The 26828-nt window shown below is 48.2% G+C and overlaps 1 protein-coding gene across 3 annotated transcripts; it reads right to left on the bottom strand.

Moving 5' to 3' along the window:
- Window positions 1-9535: 9535 nt before the first annotated feature.
- Window positions 9536-13064, bottom strand: LOC100831661 (coleoptile phototropism protein 1). 3 transcript variants are annotated; one of them, XM_010237276.2, is made up of 5 exons: window positions 12784-13064; window positions 12506-12647; window positions 12310-12379; window positions 11403-12048; window positions 9536-11155 (listed from the first exon to the last, which is right to left on the bottom strand). In XM_010237276.2, exons 2-5 carry the CDS (start codon window positions 12616-12618, stop codon window positions 9765-9767), a joined length of 2220 nt encoding a protein of 739 aa, XP_010235578.1. In that variant the 5' UTR covers window positions 12619-12647; window positions 12784-13064; the 3' UTR covers window positions 9536-9764. The 3 variants fall into 3 exon arrangements, with proteins under 3 accessions (XP_010235578.1, XP_010235577.1, XP_003575199.1); XM_010237275.2 differs by having other exon boundaries at window positions 12788-13064; XM_003575151.3 differs by having other exon boundaries at window positions 12794-13064.
- Window positions 13065-26828: the final 13764 nt, after the last annotated feature.

Genomic DNA, 26828 nt, shown 5'->3' with positions numbered 1-26828 from the left:
GGTACCTCGTGGACATATCTCGATGCCGTTTCATCACGGAGCCTCGTCGACGGGGAACGGCGGAATCCTTGGCTGAGATCGAGGTTGACGAAGCTAAGGTTGAGGCTGAGGCGCCTGAGGCAGCTGAGTCGAAGGTGGAGAGCCTGGATGAAGACCCTCGGAGGCGCCGGGTCAGCCAACGTCGGCGGGGTGGATGAACGTTATCGTCCCTAGATCTCCCACACATTGAGACGGCAATACGCAGCTATTATCTTGCGAACCATGGTGGAGTTCCTGACCGACTTGCACTGCATCCGGCCGCTTTTATAGCTGAGGCGAGGCAGTCCATGGACCGGAAGGGGGAGGCTGAAAGGGCATTTCTCTCCTAAGTGGTTTTGGTGGTGATGACAACGTGTGTTGTTTTCTAATCTTGTGCTAAGCATTTCAGAGTTTATAAAGAACTCAACACAAGATGAATTGTGAACCCTCAAAAAGGAAAGAAGTGTAGTGCTGTTTAGCGGCTTTTTCGGTTGATTTGAGTCGTAGGACATCCGTACTATTAAGAGAGGATCCACAAGGGAAGGTAACGGGTGAATCAATTTCACGTAAAAATCTACACCAAATTGCACCGACTAAAAAGCCTACCCAAAAAGGTGTGAGAAGAAAACATTTTTTCAGAATGTGTTCTGGAATCTCAAGTTTCTAGGCGGAAGTTCCGGGTGAACTTCCGCCCGAACCTCCGGGTGCTCTCTGTTAGTCCCGGGGGAATATGCGAAACTTCCGGTGAATATTCGGAACTTACGGTTAGCCGTAAGTTCCGGCTATTCAGCGGAAGATCCGGCCTAACCCGACCTATGCCTAATGGCTCGATTTTTGGGAACCCACTTATATACTCCTTCGTCCCCAACGAGCCATTCGACCGAGCAAGCAGCCAAGAACACCTCAACTCACCTCAAGAACACCTCAAGCTTAAATCTCCAAGATCTCCCTCCCTAGCCACTCATAACTCTTGATTCTTTGAGGATTGGAAGAGAAGATCTTGTTCTAGGGTTTCACCAAGTCAAAAAGTTGATTCCCCTTGTTTTCTTTGTGGATTTCGTTTCTCTTGGGTTGTTGGGAACCCTAGACGGAAGCGGTCACCTCGAGCTCTCCCTTGGTGTGTGAGGAGCTCGGGGCTTGGATTGGGAGCTTCCAATTGTGTTGTGGAGTTTGCCCCGGTCAAGTTTGTAAGGGTTTGGCGTTTCCGCTCAAGGAAGCCAATTAGTGAAACTCACCTCACCTTTGGGGTGTTGTGAGAGTTCATCGCACCTTTGTGGTGTGGTGAGTTGGAGAATAAAGTGAGCCTTCATGGCGTCTCTACCTTTGTGGTAGAGCACTCCTCCAAACGAAGACGTACACCGATCCCAATAGGTGAAACTCCGGTGAAATCTTCGTCTCCACGTGTGGTATCATTTTCCCTTTACATTCTTGCTATCTATTGTTGCTTTAGCTATTGCTTCGGCTATTGCATTTCATTCTAGGGTTGCATTCACTTTAAAGAATCTAGTAAATCCTAGGATTAAGTGTTTGTATCTTTCAAGAAAAGAAAAAAGAAAAGCTAAAATTTGTTAGTCCCCTATTCACCCTCCACCCCTCTAGTCGACCATACCGATCTTTCAGAGGAGCACCCGCGTCTTACCGACGCATCGCCATGGCTATGCATGCACCTATACTGAGCTCGCACTGAAGTCTGAACACGCTACCTTTTTGACCTGCGCCCGTGAACTTATATAGATTCCAAACTGATCTCTGACATCGTGAATCTAGGACGTGTCACAGACCTCCTGTGAACATATATATATATATATTTGACTCTTGTTCTGTGGCAAGCGACAGAAGACATAATCCCGTGAATCTTATCCTTTCTTTGACGCTTATTGCTATACTGCAAGTGTCAGAAGGTTATTGAGCATCAAAATCATACTCCGCTGACTCTTGTCGGATGAAAATGCGTTAGCGGTCTAGCAACCTATATATGTCCCCGGTCCTCTACTTATGGAAAATAAAATTGCCAAAGCGACTGAAAAGGATAAAAACCTCCTGTGAAATCTCTTCCTTGAATCCTTCCTTCATGGGTCATAGTGAATACACCAACGATGGTGCTGAATCAATGATGTCGTGGCTTAGGGACTCCGTTTCCTGCACCTCCTCCGTCCAGGACATAGATCATCTCCTTGAAGATGATCCTAAGTACCTCCTGTGATTTGAGAAAGGTAGGATGATGCAGGTAACTTAGGTGTCGAAGGTGCAAGCCATGGTAGAGGAAGAAAAGAAGGCGAACAACAAATTGTCCGCTGAGAAGCTCAAACTAGTGTTCGATCTTGCTGTCCAGGATGGGGTGATAGAGGATCTCGAAACGGAGATACAAGAAGCGAAGAAGCTGATTGAAAATCTCAAAGTTCAGCTACAAGAGAAGACCAACTTCTATGTGGCATGTGTTAGCATTGCAGCGGTATTAGCTGCTGTTTTGATTTGTGTTTTTTCTAAGCTATAGCATCGCTTTAATTAGCAACTACGTCGTGCATGTAAAAAAAGATAGCGAACAAATTTTTGACGTGTGCTAGAACAAGAAGTCAGTGAGCATCAAAAGTATAATGACGTGACGACACAATAATGAGTCAGAGAATTCATCATGAACAAAGTTGACGCTTCCGCAAAGGAAATAGTCACAACAGCTAGAGTCTCCTCTAACGCGTAAGAAACAAGCAAGCGTAAGTAGTTCTCAAGCGTCAGAGGTGTAAAACTTCTCTGACGCTTCTTGCGGGGCGTGTCAGATCTCTTTTTTGCCGTGGCCTCATAGTTGCTACCTTTGACACTCTTTATAAGACTGTGTCAAAGGTGTGCATCTAGTTTGACGCGAAGCATGTGGCTTTATTGTTGCCATTGATATCGTTTACAAGGTGTTACCTTTGTTAAATGCATTCATGGAGATTGCTTACACTTGCTCTTTTGGGTGAAAACTCATGAGATACGGCCTTCAGGGGTTGGATCTGGCGACAGAGGGTTTTTTCGACCGAGGTACTCACGCATCGTTTCCCTTCTTGGACATGTTGATTCTAGATAACCTTCTCACGGTCTTTGTATTATTTCTTTTGAGTGTTATGTCTTCTTTTCGTTATGTCTTCGTTTCTGTGTGAATAATTCCATGTGTGCATTAACAATGTCTGGAATGACTTTTGACATGATATATTGTCGTTGAAACAAGACGCTTGTGTATCAACTGGACTTTAGTTTAACAGTTCTGATATATCCAAGTCGTTTGATTTTTAGTTAAACATAAGTTGGTTCCTTTGTCATTAGATATGTTTGTGCTTTACAATTCGGAAAGAACGATGCAAAGATGAGGGTGAAATGACATCCAGATGCTAATCCAACGGTCTCATATGTCAACTGAGATTTGAACTTTTGCATAAAAATCAGACGCCTAAGAAATATAATTTAACCTCCCATTAGATGATTAGATTATTATTTTTGTCAATGTCTCGTACTATCTCTGATCCTAAATTCTTGACTCAAATTTAACCAAATATGAATGTATCTATTCTTAAAAAACGTCTAGATACATGTAATATTTTGACAACAATTAAGGATCGGAGGGGTAGTATTCCTTTTTATTCGAGTGCGTGGGTGCCCATGGGCATCTCATTGCACGATTGCGGGTGTGTGCGCATGCGCTTTCAGAAAGAGGTAAAACGACTGGACTTGATGACCTGGGCCGGAAATCCCCCTTTGCGGATTTTGTTTTTCCTTTTACCTTTTTCATGGTTTTTATCCCTTGTTCATCATTTACGTAAAAAGAAGATATTGACACCAGTCTGTCATATTCATGTGAGTTACACTACTAGAAATCACAAGTTTCTCTGGGGCACATGTGTTTTTCTAGATCCGATTTTACTTACTCTAGGTAAAGTAAATGTGCAAATAGTGTTACTCTAGGTAAAGAAAATTTGCATTCAAAAATAAATACGAAGTAAGCTTTCCCTTGAGTTATTTGGCCCTTAGGTAAAGAATGCCGCCATGGCTGAGGAAAGAAGCTCATGGCTGGCGATTTGCTTCTCTTTTTGGGTCCATCCCGCGCTATTTTCCCGTCGCACGCGCGACGTTTGGCGCGGGCCCGGTCGACAGCGAGAGGGTTGAGCGAAAATTTTCTGGTCCGTGGAGAAGGACCCGCTCTGGATAATCTTCTCCCCTCGATTTGCTTCTCTTTCCCCTCTCCCAGTCTCCTCCTTCTCTCGCAACACTCCTCTCGCCGCCCTCCTCCTCTTGTTGTACCCACGCCGCCCCACCCTCCCCCGCCAGCCCTGCCCTTCCCCGCATGTCGTACCAGCGCTAGCGCCGCTATTCTCCTCTGTCTCCGCCCCTCCGTGCCATACTCGCAGTCTCCACCCCTCCCCGCCATATCCGCGTCACCGAGAACTACCGCCTCCGCTGTCAAGATGGGCGTGCTACCTGTGAGGATGCGGTCTCGGTGACCGTTTCTGGAGGGATTCTCCTCTCCGTCTCCCCCTCCCTGCCATACTCGCAGTCTCCGCCCCTCCCTGCCATATTCGCGCCGCCGAGAACTGCCTCCTTCGCTGTCAAGATGGGCGTGCCTCCTGCGAGGATGCAGTCGCGGTGACCGTTTCTGGAGGGATTCTCCAAGGAATCTGGGCAGCAGCGGGTCCATGCCATCCGTAGTGGCTCCCTGTGGTGGCCGCCCCTTGACCCTCCCCCTTCAGGTTCGTCCTCTCTCATCTCAATCTTCTCCAGCGCTCTGTCTCTTCCTCTCTAATTTCTAATTTTATTTGCTATGTGTCATGTTCTATGTGTCTTTGTAATGATTTCAGTCGATTGATTTGGTTGTCTGAAGCAACGATTTGGCCAAAGTATATAACTAATTTGTATCTATAACTAATTTGTATCTAACTTTCAATGGGGGGCTAAATTTCAATGGCCAATGCGAGGATGCTGTCATGAGGGGGGCTAAATTTCAATGGCCAAAGTATATAACTAATTTGTATCTAAATGCACCATTTACACTTTGATATGGAAGTATATTCAGTACTTGAACACGTGGAGAAACAATAGATGGACTGGCTGCTAGTGCTACTACTAACTGTCTAACCCTTATCATCTTATCGATCTATAGTAAAGCCCAGGGCTGTGGTGTTGGTACTACTAAATTTCAGAGATTTGTTGTGATGATTACCTATACTACTTTCACCACGACCAGGACTACAGCCCAGAGTGCCTTGGGCGTAGATCCGCCCCTGCACATGCTTATGCATTCTTAACCTTGTTTTGCACTGATAAAAAAAATTAAAATGATAATGTATTGATGTTCTTGTATGTATTTTGAAGGAGCAATTGTGTGAAGCCTGCTGTTCAGAAGTAAATGTTCTGAAAGCTTGGTGTTTCTGAGGCTTGCTGTTCATAGGTATGTATAATATAGATACGACCAAGTGCAGTACTAATTATAGCATTATTTTGCTTTGTCTAATTAATTTGTACATCGATTCTTTTAAGAGAAATACAAGTTTTTGCTGGCCAGATTGAAGGAATAAAGAACAAACTGATCTTCTGTGCTACAAAGCAATCAAGTAAGCATTCCATGTCTTCTGAACAATTCCGTGACTGGATGTACAATGGTTGGGATGAAAACAGAAAGCAGGAATGTTTCTGCCGCGGCAGAAAAACAGGCTGCAGGTGCTTGAGGCAGCTCGAGGAGGAAGAAGAAGAGGAGGAGCAGCTAGCTGCTCCAACATAGTCATTATGTTGTCCAAATTTTGTATCTAAACAAAAGGTATTTTTATGTTTCAGCTCCAGTTTTGTATCTTTTTAGGAAAATCTGTCTCAAATAACTCAATTGGCATACAATTCCAATTTTTCTTTGATTGGTGCTCTAGATTGGCTGATTGTGAGTTGGTTGATTGTCTTTCACTTGTTTTTAGCTACAAATTGACAGTTGGTTGATTGTCTAGCACTCTGGCGTCGAGTTCTTTCGGTAGGCTCAATGGTATACATGCAGGCTTATACTCCCTCTGTCCCTCATGGACAGGTTTGCTAATTGGACATATGTGCTTTGCTGGTTGTTCCTTTTTCTCCCCAAAAAGACTAGAATCTAGTTGTCATGTAATTTGATGCCTTCTTCTAGATCTGCACTCTTGAGTTTTGTTTGTCAATACACTGATCGACACACTGTCATGTGCGTTGTTCTCACAATAGAGAAATACTATTAGCTTTTTTAGGATGTCATATTAACTGTGTGTACAGCTTGAGAGATTGCAGCCCCTTTAGCATAATTACTCCAATGCATGTGAACATAAGTTTAGCACAAGCATGCTTGAATGTATTGATGCTACCACATAATTACTCTAATGCATCCAAACATCTGAACTGTAGAGTTGTTTTTAAGTTAAAGGTATATACTGACTAGATTTCTAATGAGATGTTAATTACTACCATTGTATATATTGATGCTACCACATGATTGTTGTGTTATTTTCAGGAGCACAATGCTAGCTCAAATTTTTCTGCCGACGAGCCTGCGCATGCTGCAGATCAAGATGCGTTTGGAGGTTTCTTCAATGAGATTGCAACAGGCGCAATTACTTTCTCATCGCTGCTCATGAGTGTAGCCAAATGCCAGCAACTAAATAGGTCTTGCTTGTGTAGTTTTTTGGAGTAGCAAAATCTAGCTACTTACTGATATGTGACAATAATTGACATAGCGTGTCATATTTTTTTGCCATAGCTAACTCTGGCCATGTATGATCTGTCACGGCTGTAATCATTTGTTGCTTACTACTGATCAGACATGTTATTTGAATGAAGATTGAGAATGAGTGAATATAATGTGTCTTCTGAAGTTTTTGTTGGTTATTAATTTTGGCTCCATTCGAATATATTTGAATTATGGTCATTTCAAATTCAAATATTGTCAATATGAATTTATATATGGTCAATATGAATTACATATGGTTCACTAGAGTGTAGTTTAGATCCTGGTAGGTAAAGTCATCTAGGGAAAGATGATGATGTGGCAAATATGATTCAAATATTGGTCCCACTCCTTTTCCCAGAGCTAAATTGACCCTAAGGATCATAACTTTCTATGTTAGCACATAGCTACCATGCGATTTCTTTACCTAGAGTTTCAGCCACTAGGGAAAGAAATATTCCCCTAGAGTTGTACAAATGCCACTAGGGAAAGCCATCTTTCCCCACCAATACTATACCTAGGGTTCTTTCCCTAGTGCGGTTAGTAGGTAAAGCCTTTACCTAAGGTTTTTATCCTTTCCCCTAAGGAATTTGGTACTAGGAAAACTTGTGATTTATAGTAGTGTTAGCTGAACGTTTGTGTTTATACACATGATTTTTTTTTTTGTGAAATAGAGTATGCACATTTATGTTATTCATATGAATATTTTTCTACATACAAGGCGGAACAAAATTTGGTAAACTAGGATAAGACATCTCAAAAACTAAATCAATATGCTAGGATTTTTTTGCATATTTTTGCTAAATGTTAGAGAAGTATTAAAACTGCGTTCTATATTATCTTAAATTTTGTACTTCCTCCGATCCAAATTAATTGGCGCTGCTTTGTCTAGATATGCATATACTTATTCGCGTTTTAATATGTAGGTATATGCTTATCTAGACAAAATTGCCTCAATTAATTTGGATTAGAGGAATAATAAAAATATATTAATAAATAAAACACGTTCCATGGGCTGGACCTGCTTTCATGTAGGCCCTAAAATATGGTCATGTTTCAGTTTTGTTTTGTTTCTGAGAGACCCTGAATCAATGGCGGAGCCAGGCCTCAGGCAACACGGGCTACGGCCTGGGGCGTGGCCAAAATTTCAGGCTAAAAAAGAAAAAAAATTAGGTTTGGCCTAGGGTGTCGCGGCCCACCAGCTCAGCCCAGGGCGTGAGCAATTTCTGGCTCCGCCTTGCTGGTCATGTTCCATGGGAGGAGCCCGGTGAAATAGCCAGCCCAAACTACATTGCGAAACTCAGGACTCGGGATCCGTGAAACCAAGGACCAGACAGATAGGAGAAGATTTCAGATCGGTTAATAAACACCAAGCCAGCAGCTAGCGGACTCCGCGATCGAAGGCCTCGAAGACGGCGACAGCTCGGCAAGCTCTGTTTCCTCTGATCCTTTGCGCGCTCTTCGCTCCACATATCCATCCTACTTTGGGGAACCGGGGACAGCCTGGGCAGGAACTCGGGATCCATCCAGCCTCCAGGATGGCGGATCCGAGAGAGATACTCCGTAGATCACCGGCATCGCCGGGCGTGGCCTCGAGCCCGCGGACGAAGTGGTTTGGCGTCGCAACTGGCAGGTCCCCAGGAAAGCGGGCAGCCGTCTTCCAGCGGACAATGCCATATTGGGAAACGGGAGACGACATCCGTCGCGCTCTGGACCGCTCGTTTAACAAGAAGCAAGCGTAAAAAAGAACTCAGGTGGAAATGTCAAATGCGCACACACTCGCATGCTGTTCCCCCCCAAAACTGCTGGGCTCGACGTACGAAACGACTTTAAAAAGTTGAAATGGGCACAGTTCTTGATTGGAATACCGCAGCAATTGTTCGTACGAGTACGTGGAGTAGAGGGATCGGTATCCCCGTGCAGGACGCCACGTAGTGCGGCCGTGCTCTCCGCAGCGCGTTTATCTCGTCGTCACTTGTTTCATCAGGGAACCCAGCGCTGGGCCGGCCAAAGGGATGTGCATGCACGAAACAAACTTGGAGATGTAAATCGAGCTCACGACACACGGGACGGAGAATCACAAAAATGAATTACACGCTAGTGAACAGGAGGCTTATATAATTGGTGGGTGCCATGTTCCCGGAACAAGGAAACAGTGGTGCATGCCAGCAAGCAAGCAGGAGATGGATGGAAGTGTTCACAGTGACAGTTCGCGACGAGTCAAGGATCGCTGGCAGCTGCAAACAGGGGGAGTGAACCTTGGTTCTAAACCAGGATCAGGACGTGTTGTGTGTGTCGTACGTATGGGCAACGGGCTTGCACTGCAGTGGTGCAGTGCTACTAGTGGCAGTGCACAGTCCCGGTCGTCGTGGCCAGATAAGGGCGAGCACAGGAGATAACGGGGGCCACCGCCAACGCACGGGCTATCGAACTCAATATCCACCGGACACTGACACTGTAGCGACCGTTCTACGACGTACGTGACATCTACCCCCATAACTTGTTGGACATGCATGCCTACGTATCGTATCATGTGAGCACGAATGGATCACGAGGGTGACCCATCCTTGCAAAGAAAAAATAATACCCCACTATATATATAATTAAGTAATGTGTGTACGTCTTTTGAACGATTGCGCTAGAGCAGAGTCTGACATGACGATATATTCATCTGAACCGCCACATTAAAGTTCAAGCAAATCCACTTACTGTAAAATAGCAAGCAAGCAAGCAAATCTTGAGGACTAAACGTACGCGGCCGATCTTCCAGCGTAATCCTCGCACACGAGCCATGACAAATGCAACACGACTCAGTGGTTCAGATGATCATCTCCTAGAGTGAGTATGCGCAGTCTGAACAAATCAATGGAGATCGAGAAGCAAAACTCCATCAAACACCATCCTTCTTCCAAAAAAATAAATCAAACACCATCCTCCTAATTAAGTAATTAAGCACGAATGAATCCACGCAGCATGCATCTAGTCATATATTCCTGAATCCTGATCACTAGGAAAGGAAGAATTAAGCTCGATTCGATCCGATCGATCATGAGATGGAGTTCCTCCACCTCCTCTGCGCCTTCCTAGCCGCCTCGCCGGGCGCCGCGCCTCCTTGCCCCGGCGCCGCCTCGTTGCCCGTCATCTTGGCCAGCCTCCCCAGCTTCTTCCACCCGTTGCTCCACGCCGAGGGCCCCTGCTGCTGCGTCTTGCTGCCGCCGCCGCCGCCCATCTTGGCCCCGGGAGACGGCTCAACCTGCTTCTGGAGCGCGTCCATGTCGTGCTGCAGCTCCAGGTACTTGGCCTTCATGCTCTCCAGCTCGAACTTGAGCGTGTTGATGTCCTTCTTGGCCGCCGCCCAGCCTTCCTGGAACGACTGCGGCGTCGCGTCCAGCAGCTGCCGCCGCGTCGTCGGCTCCGGCGCCGCCGCCTTCAGCATCCCCGCCCCCGAAGAGGATCCGGCGGCCGCGAGCGCGTTGCTGATCTTGACCTGCTCCGAGAAGAGCACCTGCACCACAACACGCAGCGGCAGGCGCTCGTTCTGCGCCGCGTGCATGCACGCGTCGAACGACAGCTTCTGGCAGTCCATGACCCGGCACAGCCGCTTCCGCTCGTGCTCCGTCAGCGTCGGGTGCGCCTTGAGGTACGAGTCCACGGCGCGGTAGAGCCCGTCGTCGCAGGCGCGTGCCGACTCCGGCAGCGACTCGGCCAGGACCTGGAACTTGGTCAGGGACAGGTTGCGGTCGCGGGACACCTCGGAGAGGTAGCTGTCTAGCAGCCGCGCCACGCGCGCCTTGGCGTTCAGCCCCGATGCCGCTGCCGCTGCCGACGCCGACACTGCCGGCGCCATCCTGCTCGCGCCGGGGCCGGCACCGTAGTACTCCGGGGCGTGCGCGTGCGCGTGCGCGTCCCCGGCGCGGCCGGGGCTGGCACCCGAAGACATGACCTCCGTCTGCACCTCCTGCACCAGAAAGTGCTCGACGAGGCGCTGCACGAGGTCGACGTCGTAGGCGGTGTCGGCGCGGCCCACGGAGGGGATGAGCAGGTCGGGGAGCGCCGCCTGCTCGAGCTGCATCCCGACGCGCTTCTCCAGCTCCGTGACGAGCGCCGGCGCGGCCTTGAGCATGACGGCCAGGCGGAGCAGGCGGAGGAGGAAGCCGCAGGAGACGCTGTCCCGCTGCGGGGGCATGATGCTGATCAGGCTCTCCACCACCATCCTCTGCTCGCGCGCCGGCGCGGCGCTGGAGCTGGTCACGTCGTCCTTGCCACTGCCCGCCGCCGCGATGATCATGTGGAGGCCGCTGCCGCCGGCCGAGACCTGCGCCCATGGCTCGTCGATGCCGATGCCGATGCTGCCGTGGGGGCCGTCCTTGGTCAGGCCCGGGAGCCATTTGGACGCGTAGTGGGTGATCGACGCGCCGATGAGGTCGAACCGCATGCCTATCAACGATCAAATAATTAGGCAGAATGTATTGTACTAGTACTACTCCATGTCTAGAACGACTGTTCTTCTACTTATTTTGTATACCGAGACTCACTGTCATATCACTACTGATTAAACAAAATGCACTCATGTGTTCCACTGTTTCCGGGAACATTTCGTCATAAGATTTTGTATTTCTTGCATAAACAAATAGGCAATTTTCTGTACAACTGAGTTTGCTGCTGGGAATGAAATTACTGATACCTTTGACCTTGATGGCCGTGACGACGCGCACAAAGTGGTCGATCCTGAGCACGGACACGTCCTCGAACCACCAGTCCGGCGGCGGCACGGGCTGCCGGCTGGGGCTGGACTCCTTGGAGTCGCCGCTGCCGCCGCCGATGTTCCACCGGGGGCTCGCCGTGCCGCCGCCGCCGCCGCTCCTGGGCGGCCTCCCGCTACTGGACGCGGCGGCTCCTGTGTAAGCCCAGCGCACCCCCCTCGGGTTGGCGCAGGCCTTCCAGGCGATGGACTCGCTGCAGCGGCGCACGATCTGCAGGTTCTCGGCCCAGGGCGAGAGGCCCTCGCAGCTCTTGAGCACCACGATGGAGTCCCGCCACGACGACAGCACCACGTAGCTCAGGAACGCCTCCGTCTTGAAGATGAGGTTCCCTTCCTCCAGGTCCTCCGTCATCTCCAGGTACTCCGCCGCGCACCGCAGCCCCGAGATGTTGGACGCCGTCAGGTCCACCGCCATCCCGTAGCAGAACCGCGCCGCGAGCTCGAAGGACTCCGCCCCGCCCGGGAGGTCGTCCAGCTCCGCCACGGTGTTGTCTGCCGCTGCAGGGTCCGTCGCCGCGGACTCGTAGATCACGCGGCCCATCTTGCCGCTCCGGGAGATCATCGGGTACTGCATGCCCCAAGTACGTGCAACCAATTAATCAATCAATCAATTGCAGCACTTTACTCCATTAGACTTTGGTAGTACCAGTACTATTTTAGCAACAAAGTAGTAGTACAGGAGTGTAGGACGCATGCCAAAATTGTTGAGTTGCTGCGACGAAATTAAGAAACTAAAAAGCTTCTATTTGTGGCAGTGGATACCTAATGATTGAGGATGCTTGTACTCTCTCCGGAAATCTGGACGAGAAAACAAAAGTACAGAACCTACCTTGTGAAGATGGAAGCTCACATCGCCCACTCTGACGAGCAAATCGCTCGGAATATCACTGTTCACAAACCTGCTCAAATCACGGGAAGAACAAGACGGTTGCAAGAAATTAAATTAAGCCAGGTCCACGTATACGGTTAATCGTTCATCTTATAATTTATGAAAACAAATTATCAAACTTGACCCACGTACGTACCAAGATTGGTCCCTGCGAACGAAGCCGTCGTTCTTGAGCGCGTCGTGCCGGTCGGAGCCGCCGACCACGGGGACGAGCCCCCGCTCGCCGGCGTCGCTCTCCGACTCCCACATGCTCGCCGGACGCCTTCTCTAGCTCTCTTCTGCAGAGCATGCGAAAATGTTAACCAAGAAATACGTAGATACACATACACATGCACGCGCGTATGTAGCGCATGGATGTGCAAATATTATGCACATAAGGTTTAAGAATATCACATCACAGGAAATGCTTTCAACCTACACGTACGGCCTGAGAGAGATGCGATGGTAGCTTGGATCCTCTTCTTGCTTGCAGCAGCAGCAGGATTTCAGAACAAGGAGAGGCTGTATATGTGCTGAGCGTGAGATGTAAACTGGTGTGAGAAATTGTGGAGTGAAGCTGTCCGGGTAGCACAGCAAAGGGGGGGATAGGAAAGGAAGAATATCTATTGGCCCTCGTCGACGAGGATTATAGCCTTATGGGGGAGCTAGCTAGAGAGATCGATCCACCACATGGGGTGTTTGTTTGTTCGCTTGCAGCGCCCAGGGACCTAGCTAAGCTACTACCCTTATATACTAGCCGCATGTGTTGCGGGCCTAGTTTTGAAAACCGGACCGGACCGACGGTCCGACAGGAAAAAACCGGAACCGGAGACCTCTGCGGTCTTTTTAGCGCACTGGACCGGACGGGCCACTGGACCAGACAAAACAGGGTGAACCGGGCGGTTTCGGTGAAAACCGGTGAACCGGGCGGTTCGGCTCGAACCGCCCGGTTCAGTTCCCGTTCCAAAAGTTCCCGTCTTGGCCGTCTCGCCGGCCGCCGCTCGAGCTCGATCCCGCGTGTCTCCACCACCAGCGCCGCCGCTCAATCCCGCGCCTAACCGTCCGCCGCTCGCTCGATCCCGCCCCAGCGCGTCACCGCCACCCGCGCCACCCCGCTGCTCTCCTTCCTCGCCGGCCTCCCCGTCCCCGTCCGCGCCGCGTGGTCGTCTCCGACCGCCTCCCGCTCCGCGCCGCACCCAACGCGGCCGCCCCGTCCGGCTTCTCCTTCACCGTCGATGCGGACACCATGCGTACCAGGCTACCAGCTCCGCTCGGGCCTGCCGGCGTCGGCCCCCGTCCTCCCCACCGGCCTTCTAGCTCGGGAGAGATATGGTGCAGAGAGAGAGAGAGAGAGAGAGAGAGATGTGGTGTTGGAGGCGATGGCCGGAACTGCTGCTCGGGATGAGGAACCAGACGGAGAAAGAGATCGATCAGCGGCGGGTAGGGTTAGGATGGTATCGTGTCTGGCCCAGCTGACGCATATTGGACTTTGAATTAAAACTTAAATACCTGCCTGGACACTTGGACCTTTAACTTGGAGTTAGGGAATGGGCTCCACGAACCTGGGCCGTCTTGGCTGCTATTTGCAGTATTATAATTAAATGTATTATTTTATATCTTAAAAAACCATGCCGGTTCAACCGGGTGAACCGGTGGTTCGACAAGAAAAACTTGAACCAAGAGCTCGCCGGTTCGGTCACCGGTCCAGTTTTCAAAACTAGGGTTGCGGGTCACTTTGGTTCTCGGTCACTATTTACGAAGACTGGTTTTACACGCGCCGCAGTTTCTTAGTTATGTTTGATTTTCAAGAACAGGTACGCCTTTTATGGTAGGAACCGATGAATAAAACCACTCCATTGAGATGATCTAATGGCTTAAATTTACCAATACTGGAATACCAAAAGAGTACTCCCTCTGATCCTAAATTCTTGACTCAAATTTGCCTAAATGTGGATGTATCTATTCTTAAAAAGCGTCTAGATACATGTAATATTTCAACAACAATTTAGAATCGGAGGGAGTAGTATTTACTTTTACTACTAGCAAAAACGGTAAATCGGGTAGAATCCCAGATAAATCCCAACGACCCATATGTATCCATGCTGGTGATTTGATTTGTTTTGATCTGATGAGATTGTCTTATACGTGATAACTGATGAGTGTGACCAACTTGAATATATTTTTTACATATTTGATGAAAAAAGACACCTCTAAATCTGAATAGTAGTACTCTTTTAGTATTGATTTGTTACTACCATGTAATTATGTCTCATGGGAAAATGTGTATCCGGTTTTTTCTTCGTTAAAAAACGTTTATTTTTTTAATCCAAAATTCATGTAAGATTTGAAATAAACCGAATAACCCCATAGTTGTTTTTGATCAATTTCACGAGACGAATCTAACCATCGGCTCGGCTTTCTCAAATGACTCACTGTATATAAAAAGTCATTTTTTGGTTTATACTTCTCTCGTAATTCTTTTCTTCCTTTTAATTTTCTTATGTAGTCATGTGTTTCATCAAAAAAGATCTACTCAGTGGTCTATACAATGTTTTAAGCAAAAGTTGGTTTGGAGAAAAAATAAACGCAATGAAATTTGCCATGATATTTTTAATAAGGAGTGTGAATAATTTCTTTTATGCATAACAGATCTCGATGATTGTAGAATCTCATGCCTAATATATTAGTTACCTTTTTAGGAATATAATATATTAATTACATAATTAGCTTCTTGTGAGAAGACCAACAAATCTACAGATATGGTAAGCTCGACGCAGAATGTTTATTATACCATGTTTTATCTGAATTAGTACTACTCTCTCCTAGCACAAGTAAATTGTACCGTAAAAGTGCCCTTGATCTTTTATCTAATAAGAAGAGAAACGCATACAAAAAAAACGTACACATTTTTCACCCATCAACTATAATCAAGCTCGATGGAGAAATTTATACTCCGTCCGATCCATAAAAAAGTGGCGCTCATTTTGTACTAAGTTAGTACAAATTTTGTACTAAGTGAACGACATTTTTTATGGATCGGAGGGAGTGTTTTCACCCTTTCAAGTTGAAGCTTAATCTCTCGACTTGAATAACAAAGAAAATGACTCGACTTAAAACTAGACAATTTTGATCCTACTCCATCCAAAATGGTTTGATCGAGGACATCGTCGTGGGGTATGTTTTCATACATGTACGCATGTAGCAGCACAGTCAATAAGTGTTGAAAGAGAAAATCACGGAAAAATATAACAGTTATTTTTCAGAAAATAAGAAGTTTAAAAACAGTCATGAGAAATAAAGAATTATTTGTGAGTTTTCTCTAATTTTCTGTTTTTTCATAACATACACTTGTGATGTGTTTCTTTTGTTATGAAATTTCCTAAAATTTCAGTTTATAACATTTACATATTATTATTTGTTGTACAAAAATAAATATCTTATATGGGCCGGACTACAAATCTTACATGGCGAAGACCAAAGTCAATAAATTTTCAATTCTGGTCAAGGTGCCTACATGGCATGATCAAGCCTACAAAGACTCCGATCAACCAAAGTCAAACCATCATGCCATGGTCAACTTGGTGGAAGGGTTTGGAAGGAAGGAAACAGAGAGGGGGATAGACGCAAGCTATGGACCCAAATTGTGGGATGGCATCAGCCCCCTAGCATATAAATACACCATCGAGGGGTCCTGTAACATTCACTCTCAACTTGAATAAACTCAACGGAAGAGGCTAAGAGCTTTTGGAGAACTCTAGTCATGAGGGATCCTACGAGCGACAATGTTGTTTGGGCTCAAGGAACGAAGGAGTTGGGTTAGAATCCGGAGGGTATCCTTACCTCGATGCTCGGAAATACCGTTTAGTTAGAGCATGAGAGGGCCCCAAAGATTCTCTCACTTAGTGTATTTGGGAAGATCCGCTCGGCCCAAAACACTCAGCTAACAAATCTCTCGCGTCTCGCCTAATGACCAAACCTACTAAAAAATCGTGTATCAACTTTGCGCAAGTGTATGACAATGTTCGCTATAGGCTAGGCCAGCATAAACACCACCTTTTACTCACTAACCCTCTTGCTTATATTCCAGTTTTTTGTGCCCTATAACTTTTTGAGGTTTCATATTTTGCATCTTATATTAGAGCAACTCCACTCACCCCTCCCCCCCATTTCGCGTCCGGCGCTAGCCCATTTGGGGGGGCGCCGGCGCATCCTCTTCGTTCGAGGCCCAGTCGCGACCCACCGCACCCCCCAAACATCGCCCCCCACCCCCCTCCCCCCAAAAAATACAATTCAAACAAAGTTTTGCCACCATCTCACAGGCCGGCCCAAATCACCAAATCGCCCAAGTTCATCACAAGTTTCGGTGATCAAATAACATCAAACTTAAATAAAAGTGAAATCACTCGGCCCCCTCGTCTTCCGCCGGCACTGATGGCACTTCCGAGCCCACCAATGGTGTAGAAGGGGCCAGAGTTGCTGTTTAGGGCGGTGAGGGCGCTGATGGAGTAGAGGTGGCCGTTGTTGCTGTGGCGGGCGCCGATGCCGGCGCTCTCGCTTCGGCCAAAATGAGCCTGCGCTGGCCGTGTATCACGCCTTCACCTCAGCGTCCATGCCGGTGGTGTCGCATGTCAAGATCAACAAGTCCTCCCGCCTCTTCTTCGTCGCGACATTCGCCTTGAGGATCTCGAGCTTATCATCTTGCTTCTTGATCACCGTCGCCCACCATGACGCCGCGACCGCCTGTCTCTTGGCGGCGAGCTCGTCCCTCTTCGCGACTTGTGCGGCGGCGTCGGACATGCACTTCTCGATGCATGTGTACATGCGCTCCGTGGCCGGCGCGGCATCCCTCATTGCCTTTGCCTTATTGTGGTCGATGGGCCGGCCTTCTGTTGCCGCCGGAGGAGCAGCTTTCGGGTCGTAGGTGCCGGACTTGGCGAGGCCATTCCGTGTCTCCGTCCACTTGTCGCACGTCTCAATTCTTGCGAAGACATGGATGAACTTGAAGTCGGCGCCGTCGTTGTCGTCTCGAAAGGCGATGAACATGGCGACCATCTACAAGACCGGGCGGCAAATGTTAAAATCGGCGACAAAAAAGCTCAAAAAAGGCGCCAGCTTACCTGATCGTGGGCACTGCTACCGCTTGCGGGTCACCGGCGCACCTCTTCTTGAATGCCATGCCAATTGTTGAGCGCTTGTTGGATCATTTGCCATCGGTGCGATAAGCCGGACTCGTTGCGATCGTGGGTCACCAACGCGAACTCCCGATCGATGACCCGACGCTCATCATACGCCATGTTCACACGCCTCCAATAGGTGTCGCCAGATTGATTCGCGCCGGTGAAGGGATCCATTCTCACGACCTTCCAAGCTTCGGCGAGGCACTCATCTTCCTTGGCTGTCCATTTGGGCCCTCAGCCTCCGCCACCGGCATTCTTCTTCTCGGCCGGCGCCTTCTTCTTCCCCCTCGGTTCTGCGACGACGGGCTCCTCTGTCCCGTCAGCCCATTCTTATCGCTCTTCGGTGTCATCGGCGGCGTAAGGCTCTTCTTCTTGGGTGTAGGTGTAGTGGGCGTGATGGGAACCGTTGTTGATCATGTCGACCATGATTGAGTCGCCTTGCGACATTCCGCCGAACGGGTTGACCGGGGGCTGGCTGCAGCCGGCGGGGAACTGCTGGAAGGAGGCGGATGGCGAAGAACCACCGTAGGAAAGAGGGCCCCGCCGAAGAGGATGTGAGGTGAAGGCGTTGGGGTTGAAACCGCCGAGTGGATCCACGAGGAAGGTGTTGGGGTTGAAGCCGCCGAGGGGATCAGTGTCAGGGTAGTCCGATGAGAACCGCGAGAGGGACGGCGTGGCATTTCCATGGTTGTCATGGGGCATATGGGGCGACAGGGACGACGAGGAGCTCCCTTGGCTGCCGCTGCTACAGTGCTGGCCGGAGGGTGGCCGCGGCACAGGAATGCCAGCCTTGTGTGCCGCCATCTGCGCCGAGGCCGCGACCCTCTGCGCCTCCATCTGCCGGGCCAGGTCGGCGTTTCTCTCCTTGGCCTTCCTCTCCCGTTCATGGCGGGAGGCGTTCTCGACGTTGCGGCGGGTACAATCCGCCGCCTAGTCGGCGTTGCTCATCCCAGGCGGCCGCTCCTTCTCCTTGGATTTCTTCGCCGCTGCGTCACCGGCCAGCGTGGAACGAGGCACTGCATACCTCTTCGGTGCCGAGAATGGGGGGAAATGGCGGGACTGGCCGCCAGGCGTGGGGTGGGGGGGGAGTGGAGGGAAAAGGGGAAGCCGGCGAAAATTTGGAGAGAAATTTGTATTATCTCACCGACAAGTGTGGCCCGCATTGCCTTTTGTCTTCAGCCGGCGCCCCCGATCGCCCCCCCCCCCCTCCGAGTTGGGTGCGGCCTAGGGGCGCCGGCTAAAATCTTGGGCCGCCGGCTAAATTTTAGAATTGGGGGCTGGGCTGGGTGGGTTTTCGAGCGCCGACGCCCCCATTTGACGTTTGGGAGGGGGGGGGGGAGCTTTAGGGGGAGCGAGTGGAGATGCTCTTAGAGATGCTCGGCATAAGCTCACCATCGTTCCGCAAGCTTGTCAAGGTCGCTATAGAAGCTTAATGCGTAGCACTCGTAACGTGTACGATCTCTCCCATGAGTCATGGGCGGAAGTCTTGGTAATTTAGCTATGTTTGACAATGCAGAAAACAGAGCGCTTATTGTCGCTGAATGTCCCTACCAAAAGGAAAAAAGTTAACTGCGGCGAGTCACGTCTGGTTCGTTCGATCAAAGCAATCGACGGTTCAGGTTAGCCAGAAACAGGGAACACATATATATCAACTTGGCCCTCTCCGCCGGTGTTGGCGAATGGCGATTGATGGCAACTGTTGATTTTCTGATTGAGTGATTGTGCGCATTGTGTAATCCATGGCGGGTAATTAACCCACTGCCAGCGAACAGCCGACACGCGTGCATAGATGCATGGTGATACTAGCAACACAAGAATGACCGGAGAGATATTGTATACAGCGTTTGCCGGTAGAAGGAACCGACCCAATTGATTGATGTGAAGGTATGCCGTTTTCATGTGAGAAACATGTGTCCCCTTGGGAGCCAGATGTGTCATACCAGTCAGCATCGTCAACAAGGCACCACGACGTAGCTCACCGAGCTGCCATTCATCCGCCCCGGGGGGGGCCCATATGTACGTCCATGCCACGCTGCTGTTCAGCGCTACATGACTACCGCGACATTGTTCAGAAGGCTAGGCTCATATGGACCATATGATTAAGTGGAAATGGATCTCTCGGGAAACATGATGGTGATCACCACCAGATTCCTTCACATGCCTGATTGATAGAAGATGTGTCTTTTTTGGTAAGGGTGCAATTAATAATAAGAGGAAACACCGGATGGTTAAGTGGAATTTGATCTATCCTTTGAAGTTTGAACTATCCAAAAACATGATGAACACAGCTAAGATCTGGTTATACTCAATCTATGCACTTCAGAGAGATTCTCTTTGAAGAAATACCAAGCCAGATAAGCCGCAGACACCGATTCTTCTGATCAGGGGCGGAATCAGGCCTATAGCAAATGGGGCTATAGCCCTAGGCGTGTGATAGTTCATACGTGTATGCTCTGGTAATGAGTTGGCAAAATAAATTAATTAACAATGTATTAGACCTAGGCTTTCACATTTAGCATAACTAAGCCCTAACCTTTGGACAATTCTGGATCCGCCACTGCCTCTGATGAAGCTACATCATCGTTATATATCTACGTTCTATTTATATTGCTGGGATTGACGTTGTTTCATTTGTCCGAAGATGAATGGAACAGGGGCGAGGCCCTTTTGGTCTATAAAAAATATTGCTGGGATTTCGTTTTGGGATCTGCAGTCGATGAACTGAATACTCCTGTTTCCTGTTGAAAAATAGTCGAATACAGTCTATTTTGGCCAAATTAATAGAAATTAGCCTCATACAACGATCGACATGATTGATTGGAACAAGATAATTATCTCTCCATGCCAGCTAGATGGACAGTTAACATAACAGCATGGAAGCTTTTTTTTTTAAGGCCCTCGATTACAGTACAGCTGTTATACTGGAAGCCTCGGCACAAAGAGAGCTGTGCGATCGATACATTCACGTGCATGTTGCAATCCATAACTGGCATGCATGCATGGCTACTAGCTCAGTCATGTCCTTCATCCAAGTTCTGAATGACCGCCCGGATGTACTACTCTATCTTCAAAAGGAGAGTATGGGACAAGAGCCTGTGGTCCCTGCAAGTTATGTACTCCCTTCGAATGGTCAGACTTCAAATTATTTTAGTTGCACATTTTACCTTCTCTGTTGTATATACCGTGGCTCCGATGAATCAACAATGGGAATAGCGGTCCATGGCTCAGTCAGACAAAGGGGCAGGGGAGCACGCCGAGAAACCGTTGATTTGTCTTTTTAGAATAAGGCAGCTTTATTAACTCATAATAATGTTTGGGATACAAATAAAGTCAGGAGGTGAAGAAAGGTAAATATATCGACCCCGACTAAAAGTTGCAACTGCTTTTGCCAAATTGTGTGCCTCAAAGTTTGACTCCCGCTTCTCATGAACGAAAACCACTTGATTAAAAGCTCTACTCTTTTTCGAAAACGGAAGCTTTTATTGATTTCAATGCTATATCGAGCGATACAATCACAGAGTATCACACCCTGGTCTCTGCGCCGAAACGCACGTAGACAATAAGTACCGAACACACTTATTGCAATGAAAGGAAAATAACGACTCAAGTAGCCTCAAGGCGGAGACTAGACCGCCACCCATGGTAGGTAAAAATGTCTCTGCCAACTTGCTCCAGCTGGTTGCACGCCATCAAAGCCAAATGACAGTCCGCCGGCTTGAGGAGTATAGATCAAGTATGAAGCCAATGCGTGCAAGAATACAAAACCTGCATTGGAAAAGTTAAATTCTTTCTATTAAAAACATTATCATTTATGTACAGCCAAATAGCCCAACATAAAGCTGCAGCCCCGGACATAAGAAGCGTGCTCAATCTTTTGTTAACACCCCGTAACCAAGAGCCAAACAAATGAGCAACATCACGGGGAGGATACAGATTAGAAGCTATTTTGACCATTGGCCACACAGATCGAGAGACACGACACCGGAAAAAAAGGTGTGTAATAGTCTCATCATCAGCACAAAAACTGCACTTTGGACTATCCTTCCAGTTCCGCTTTAACAGGTTGTCTTTAGTAAGAGTGACCCCCCGCCGCAAAAACCAAAGGAAAATTTTAAACTTTAGAGGAACCTTTAATCTCCATAAACGTTTGTTAGATATCGGTGTATCAACATGGACCATGGCATGGTACATGGATTTGACCGAAAATAATCTGTTGGGGTGAAGATTCCAACGAAACTCATCATGTCCAGGAGATAGGTTCACAGTAGCAAGGCGAGTCAGGAGGTTGATCCAATCCACCAATTTAGGTACAACAAGGCTTCGTCTGAAGGACACATTTGGTGGGAAGGAGGCGAGAACCTGTGCCAAGGTATCGTTTTTGTTACGAACAATGAGGAATAAGGAAGGGTATTGGTCTCGAAGGGGGTGACCACCGAGCCAAGAATCCTCCCAGAATCTCACTTGAGAGCCATCCTTGATAGAGAATCAGTCAAAACGGGAAAAAAAATCATTTGGCTCTCATCAGACCTACCCAAAAGTGAGAATCCCCTGGTTTCCACACCACTTGAGACAATGCCTGCGAACCGATGTATTTGTTCCGTATTAGGTCCTGCCATATACCGTCCTCAGACAAAAGTTTGAACAACCATTTGCTTAGAAGAGCGGTATTTTTAGCACCAAGATCCTGAATACCTAGACACTCTTGGTATTTTGGTCTGCAGATAATGCTCAATTTTGCGAGTCTATATTTCTTTTGCTGACTATCATTCTGCCAGAAAATTTGGACCGAAAAAAATCAAGCCTCTTGAGAACTCCACGTGGAATCTTAAAGAAAGACATCATAAAAATAATCATACTACTAAGCATGGAATTGATGAGGACAAGCCTTCCTCTGGTGGATAAATGTTTTTCTTTCCAACTCGCAAGTCTCTTCTCGAGCCTCTCCTCCACACCCTTCCATTCGGAATTTTTCAGCTTCCGATAGTGAATCGGGATGCCAAGAAATCGGATGGGCAAAGACCCCATCGCACAACCAATCAACTCAGAATATTGCTGGGCAGAGTCCATCGCCCCGCCGAAGCAAAATATTTCACTTTTGTGAAAGTTGATTTTCAGACCCGACAATTGCTCGAAAGTAGAAAGCACAAGTTTGAGGTTTCGAGCCTTCTCCAAGTCATGCTCCATAAATAGAATTGTATCATCTGCATATTGTAGAATAGATAAACAGCCATCAACAAGATGAGGTACCACTCCACCAATTAAACCTTCTTCTCGAGCTCTCTCAATCAGAACGGCGAGCATATCAGCCACAATATTGAAAAGTGCCAGAGAAAGAGGACTCCCCCTACACAAACCTTTCCGAGTTTGGAAAAAAAATGCCAATATGATTGTTCACCTTGAACGCCACGCTCCCTCCTGAAATGAAGCTCTCAATCCAAGAACACCACTTGGAGGAGAAGCCCTTCATACGGAGAGTCTGAAGCAAGAACGGCCATTTCACTTTATCATAGGCTTTCTCAAAATCAATCTTAAAGATGACTCCGCTTAGCTTTTTCCGATGGAGTTCATGAATGGTCTCATGAAGGACCACGACCCCATCAAGAATATTACGGCCTTGCATAAACGCCGTTTGGGTAGGACAAACAACATGATCCACCACACTGTTCAAAAGATTATTAACCACCTTAGTGAAAATTTTAAAGACCATATTCAAAATACAAATGGGCCTATATTGTTGGATACAATTAGCTTCTTTGACTTTTGGTAAAAGAATGATCTCGCCAAAGTTGAAGGTAAACAGAGGGAGCGTATCATTATGGAGATCATGGAACATAGCCATCAAATCATCCTTGATAACATCCCAAAAGATCTGATAAAATTCTGCAGGAAAACCGTCAGGACCAGGGGGCCTTGTTGTGTTCCATCTGGAAGACTGCTTCCTTGACCTCCTTTTCCGTGAAAGGGGACCTGAGGAACTCATTTTCGGCCTAAGAGACCTGGGGAATATCACTCAATCTCGAGTCATCCATCGACACAAAGCTCGGTTCAGATGGACCAAAGAGTTGTTTATAATAATCAGTATTATGTTGTTTCAGTGGACCGGTGCCCTGGATTATATCCCCTTCATGTTGCAAGTTGAAAATATGTTTCTTACGATGATGGCCATTAGCACCAAATGGAAGAACTTAGAATGGTCATCCTCTTTCAGCAAATATTCAACCTTAGAACGTTGGTGCCACTTCAGCTCTTCTTCACGCCGAAGTTGGGCAGCTGACTCAATTGATTTATTTTTTAGCTCAGTCTCTTGATCAGTAAGGCCCTTGACTTCAGCTAGCTTGTCCAAATCATCTATAATTGTCGACAAGCGAGCGTTTTCACATTTATTGACTCCAGCGATGTGAGTTGCCCAGCCACGAAGGTCACGGCGAACCGCTCCCAAATGATTATTAAACCGCTGAGCAGAATACTTCCCTTTGCAGGGCCTACGCCAAACTTCCGCGACTCGCTCCACAAAACCCTCACGCGTTAACCAGCCAAGCTCCAACTTAAATGGGCGACAGTTTGCATGGAAGGCCGCGAAACCAGAGTCCATAAGAAGAGGTGCATGATCGGAAAGATGATCAAGGCGTGGAAGAGCCTGCACAGACACTAAGGGGAATTTATGTCCCCACTCGGTAGTCATGAAGACCCTATCCAGTTTTTCAAACGTAGGAATCCGAAGATTATTAGCCCATGTAAATTGACGTCTTGATAGGTCGATTTCCCTCAAGTCCAAACTGTCAATAACAGCATTGAATAGGAAAGGCCAACGGTTGTCGAAGCAGGAGTTATTTTTATCCTTTTGATATCGTAGTATATTGAAATCTCCCCCAATAAGCATGGGAAATAGATTGCTACGACACGCGTTAACTAGTTGCTTTAAAAAATCTGCTTTAAGCTCATTTTGCGCGGCACCATAAACCGCCATAAGCGTACATTTGAAGCCATCAGATTTAGTTTTAAGGTGGAGTTTCACATAGAAATCACCACCAAACACTTCCAAGACTTCAAAAATCGTAGTATTAATTCCGAGTAAAATTCCACCTGAACGGCCCCTGGGAGGAATAGAATGCCACTAGAAGTCGAGACCACCGGCAAAGTGAGCCAAGACATGACGAGGAAAATCCTTTCTCCTGGATTCCAGAAGGACCCTTTCCTCGACCACCGGCTGCGCCAGACATAACAACGTCTAACAAAAGAACGAGAGAAAGTGGAGGAAGCACAAACCGAAGGGCGTCGATGTCGAGCCCAATTATGGTCGAACAAGTCTCGCAAGTTAGCCTTGAATCTTGGGCGGAGTCGAGCACCCGCGACGGCCCCACCCTCAGAGGAGGGCATGCTAATCAGGGAGGAGGGAGTTACCCGATCCGGTCTCAAAAAATCGGCAACGCGAGCGCTGTGATTGATTTGCCTGTCAGGAATTGAAGAAGTTTCCAAAACTGAAGGGTTGATCCCGTTGCTTGCCATTGACGCCGGACCCAGGAAGGTCCCGCGTCCCGGAGACGACGCAACGGCACCAGACCGTTCCAGAGACGAGGAGGGCCGCGACGGACTGGACGCCGGCCTGACCATGGCCGGAAGAAAATCGCCGAGGACCACCGGCGAAGCGGCGCATCGCGGAAGCGGCCCCCGCCATGGACGGAGCCACTCGCGGCCAGTATTCCAGCGCACCGGCGGACGCCGAGGACGGATGAGCAGCGGGCCTCCTCGACTGCGCACATGCCTCGGGCATACCTGTGTCGATGGTGGCAGTGAGCAGGACGGAGCGGCCGCGGCAGTCTCGACGCAGAGTCCGCCTCCGGTTCGGAATCCGAACGCTCCCAGAACCGCGACCCCGGAGTTGGAAAGCCCACGAAGGACCAGAACGCGTCGTGCAGTTCGGCATCCGAGAGCACCTTGCGACGGCCGTCCAGCTCTGCCTCATAAACGGCTGACGCCGCCTCGGCATCGTAGCCGGCCGCCAGCACGGAGCGAACCACAGCGGTGGAGCCACTGGATTCAGGCAGATGGACGGGAGAAGAAACATTCTCGTCGACGATCCCGGAGGCAAGGCAAGCGAAGCGCGAACTCTTGGCTGCAATCTCCCCAACAGTTGGGCCATAACTACACAACAAATTATTTGTCTGAATATCCTTCACAACTCCCAGGCAATCTGAGGAAACGTGGATGCTCTGAAGGTGGAGATCTTGTGCAAGGGAAAGAGCTTCGCTGCACGCAACAGCCTCTACTATAGCAGGTTCCACCAGCCCCTCGATCACAACCGCAGAAGCACCAACGTAGTTGCTCGCTTGATCGCTTCATCTCTGCAGACCGCTGCCACTGTTCCGCGGCTGCCTGAACGCGACACAGCTCCGTCGACATTTATCTTAAACATGCTGCTGGCTGGAGGGGTCCATCTTCGGAGACGCACCGCCTCTCCCCGTCGAACTGGAGCCGGACCCTTCTCCTCAACATCTTAGCTCCTCGAGAAACCGTTGATTTGTTGTAATTGGGATATGTGCGGGAGAGCTGTGGTCTGTGGACGACGCGCGCGCCCGCACTACATGCCATGCTGCACCCGGATGCCAGTGCCTCTACATACTCGTACCTAGAAGTATTTCACCGGGAGTGTTTCACATTTCCACGTAAGCTCCTACGCTTGTCTTGTTCACAAAAGCTCCCTGATATCTCAGCGTGCGATGTGTGCTATGTGTTTCTCGTCTCGAACACACCTGCACGCAGTCGGGGTAGAGTTCCGTCGTCACATCGTTTCGATATTACTCCCTCCGTTTGTTAAAAATGGCATTTTAGCTTTCATTGAGACAAAGCTTTGACCATAAATTACTATATTAAAGTGTGGTTTATATGTCATGAAACCACAAGTATCATGAAATACTTTTGATAACGAATCTAACGTTACTAATTTTATGTCATATAAACACACATCTTGACATAATAATTTGTGATGAAAGGCTTGTCTTAATGGAAGAAACGGAGGGAGTACTACTCAGTATTCCAGAAAGTTCCCAGCTCAACTGACAAAGATATCAAATATAACCAGACTATGAGCATAACAGGACTATGAGCATAACAGGACAATGGCATGATATCACAAAACATGGATGCTATGCCCAGCAACTAGCACTCTAGACTAGCATCAGGATGGAAGTAGGTTGTACAACAATAACAAAGGAAATTTATCGCGAGCCAATCAGGCGATCACAAGATAGAAATGAATCAGCCTAGCAACTACAATCTGAACAAAAGAAAAAGGAAGCAAACAGA

This window comes from Brachypodium distachyon, chromosome 3 (assembly GCF_000005505.3).
Source record: "Brachypodium distachyon strain Bd21 chromosome 3, Brachypodium_distachyon_v3.0, whole genome shotgun sequence".
Classification (NCBI taxonomy): domain Eukaryota; kingdom Viridiplantae; phylum Streptophyta; class Magnoliopsida; order Poales; family Poaceae; genus Brachypodium; species Brachypodium distachyon.
Note: the sequence above shows the minus strand (reverse complement) of the source record. Positions and strands in the feature narration are given on the sequence as shown.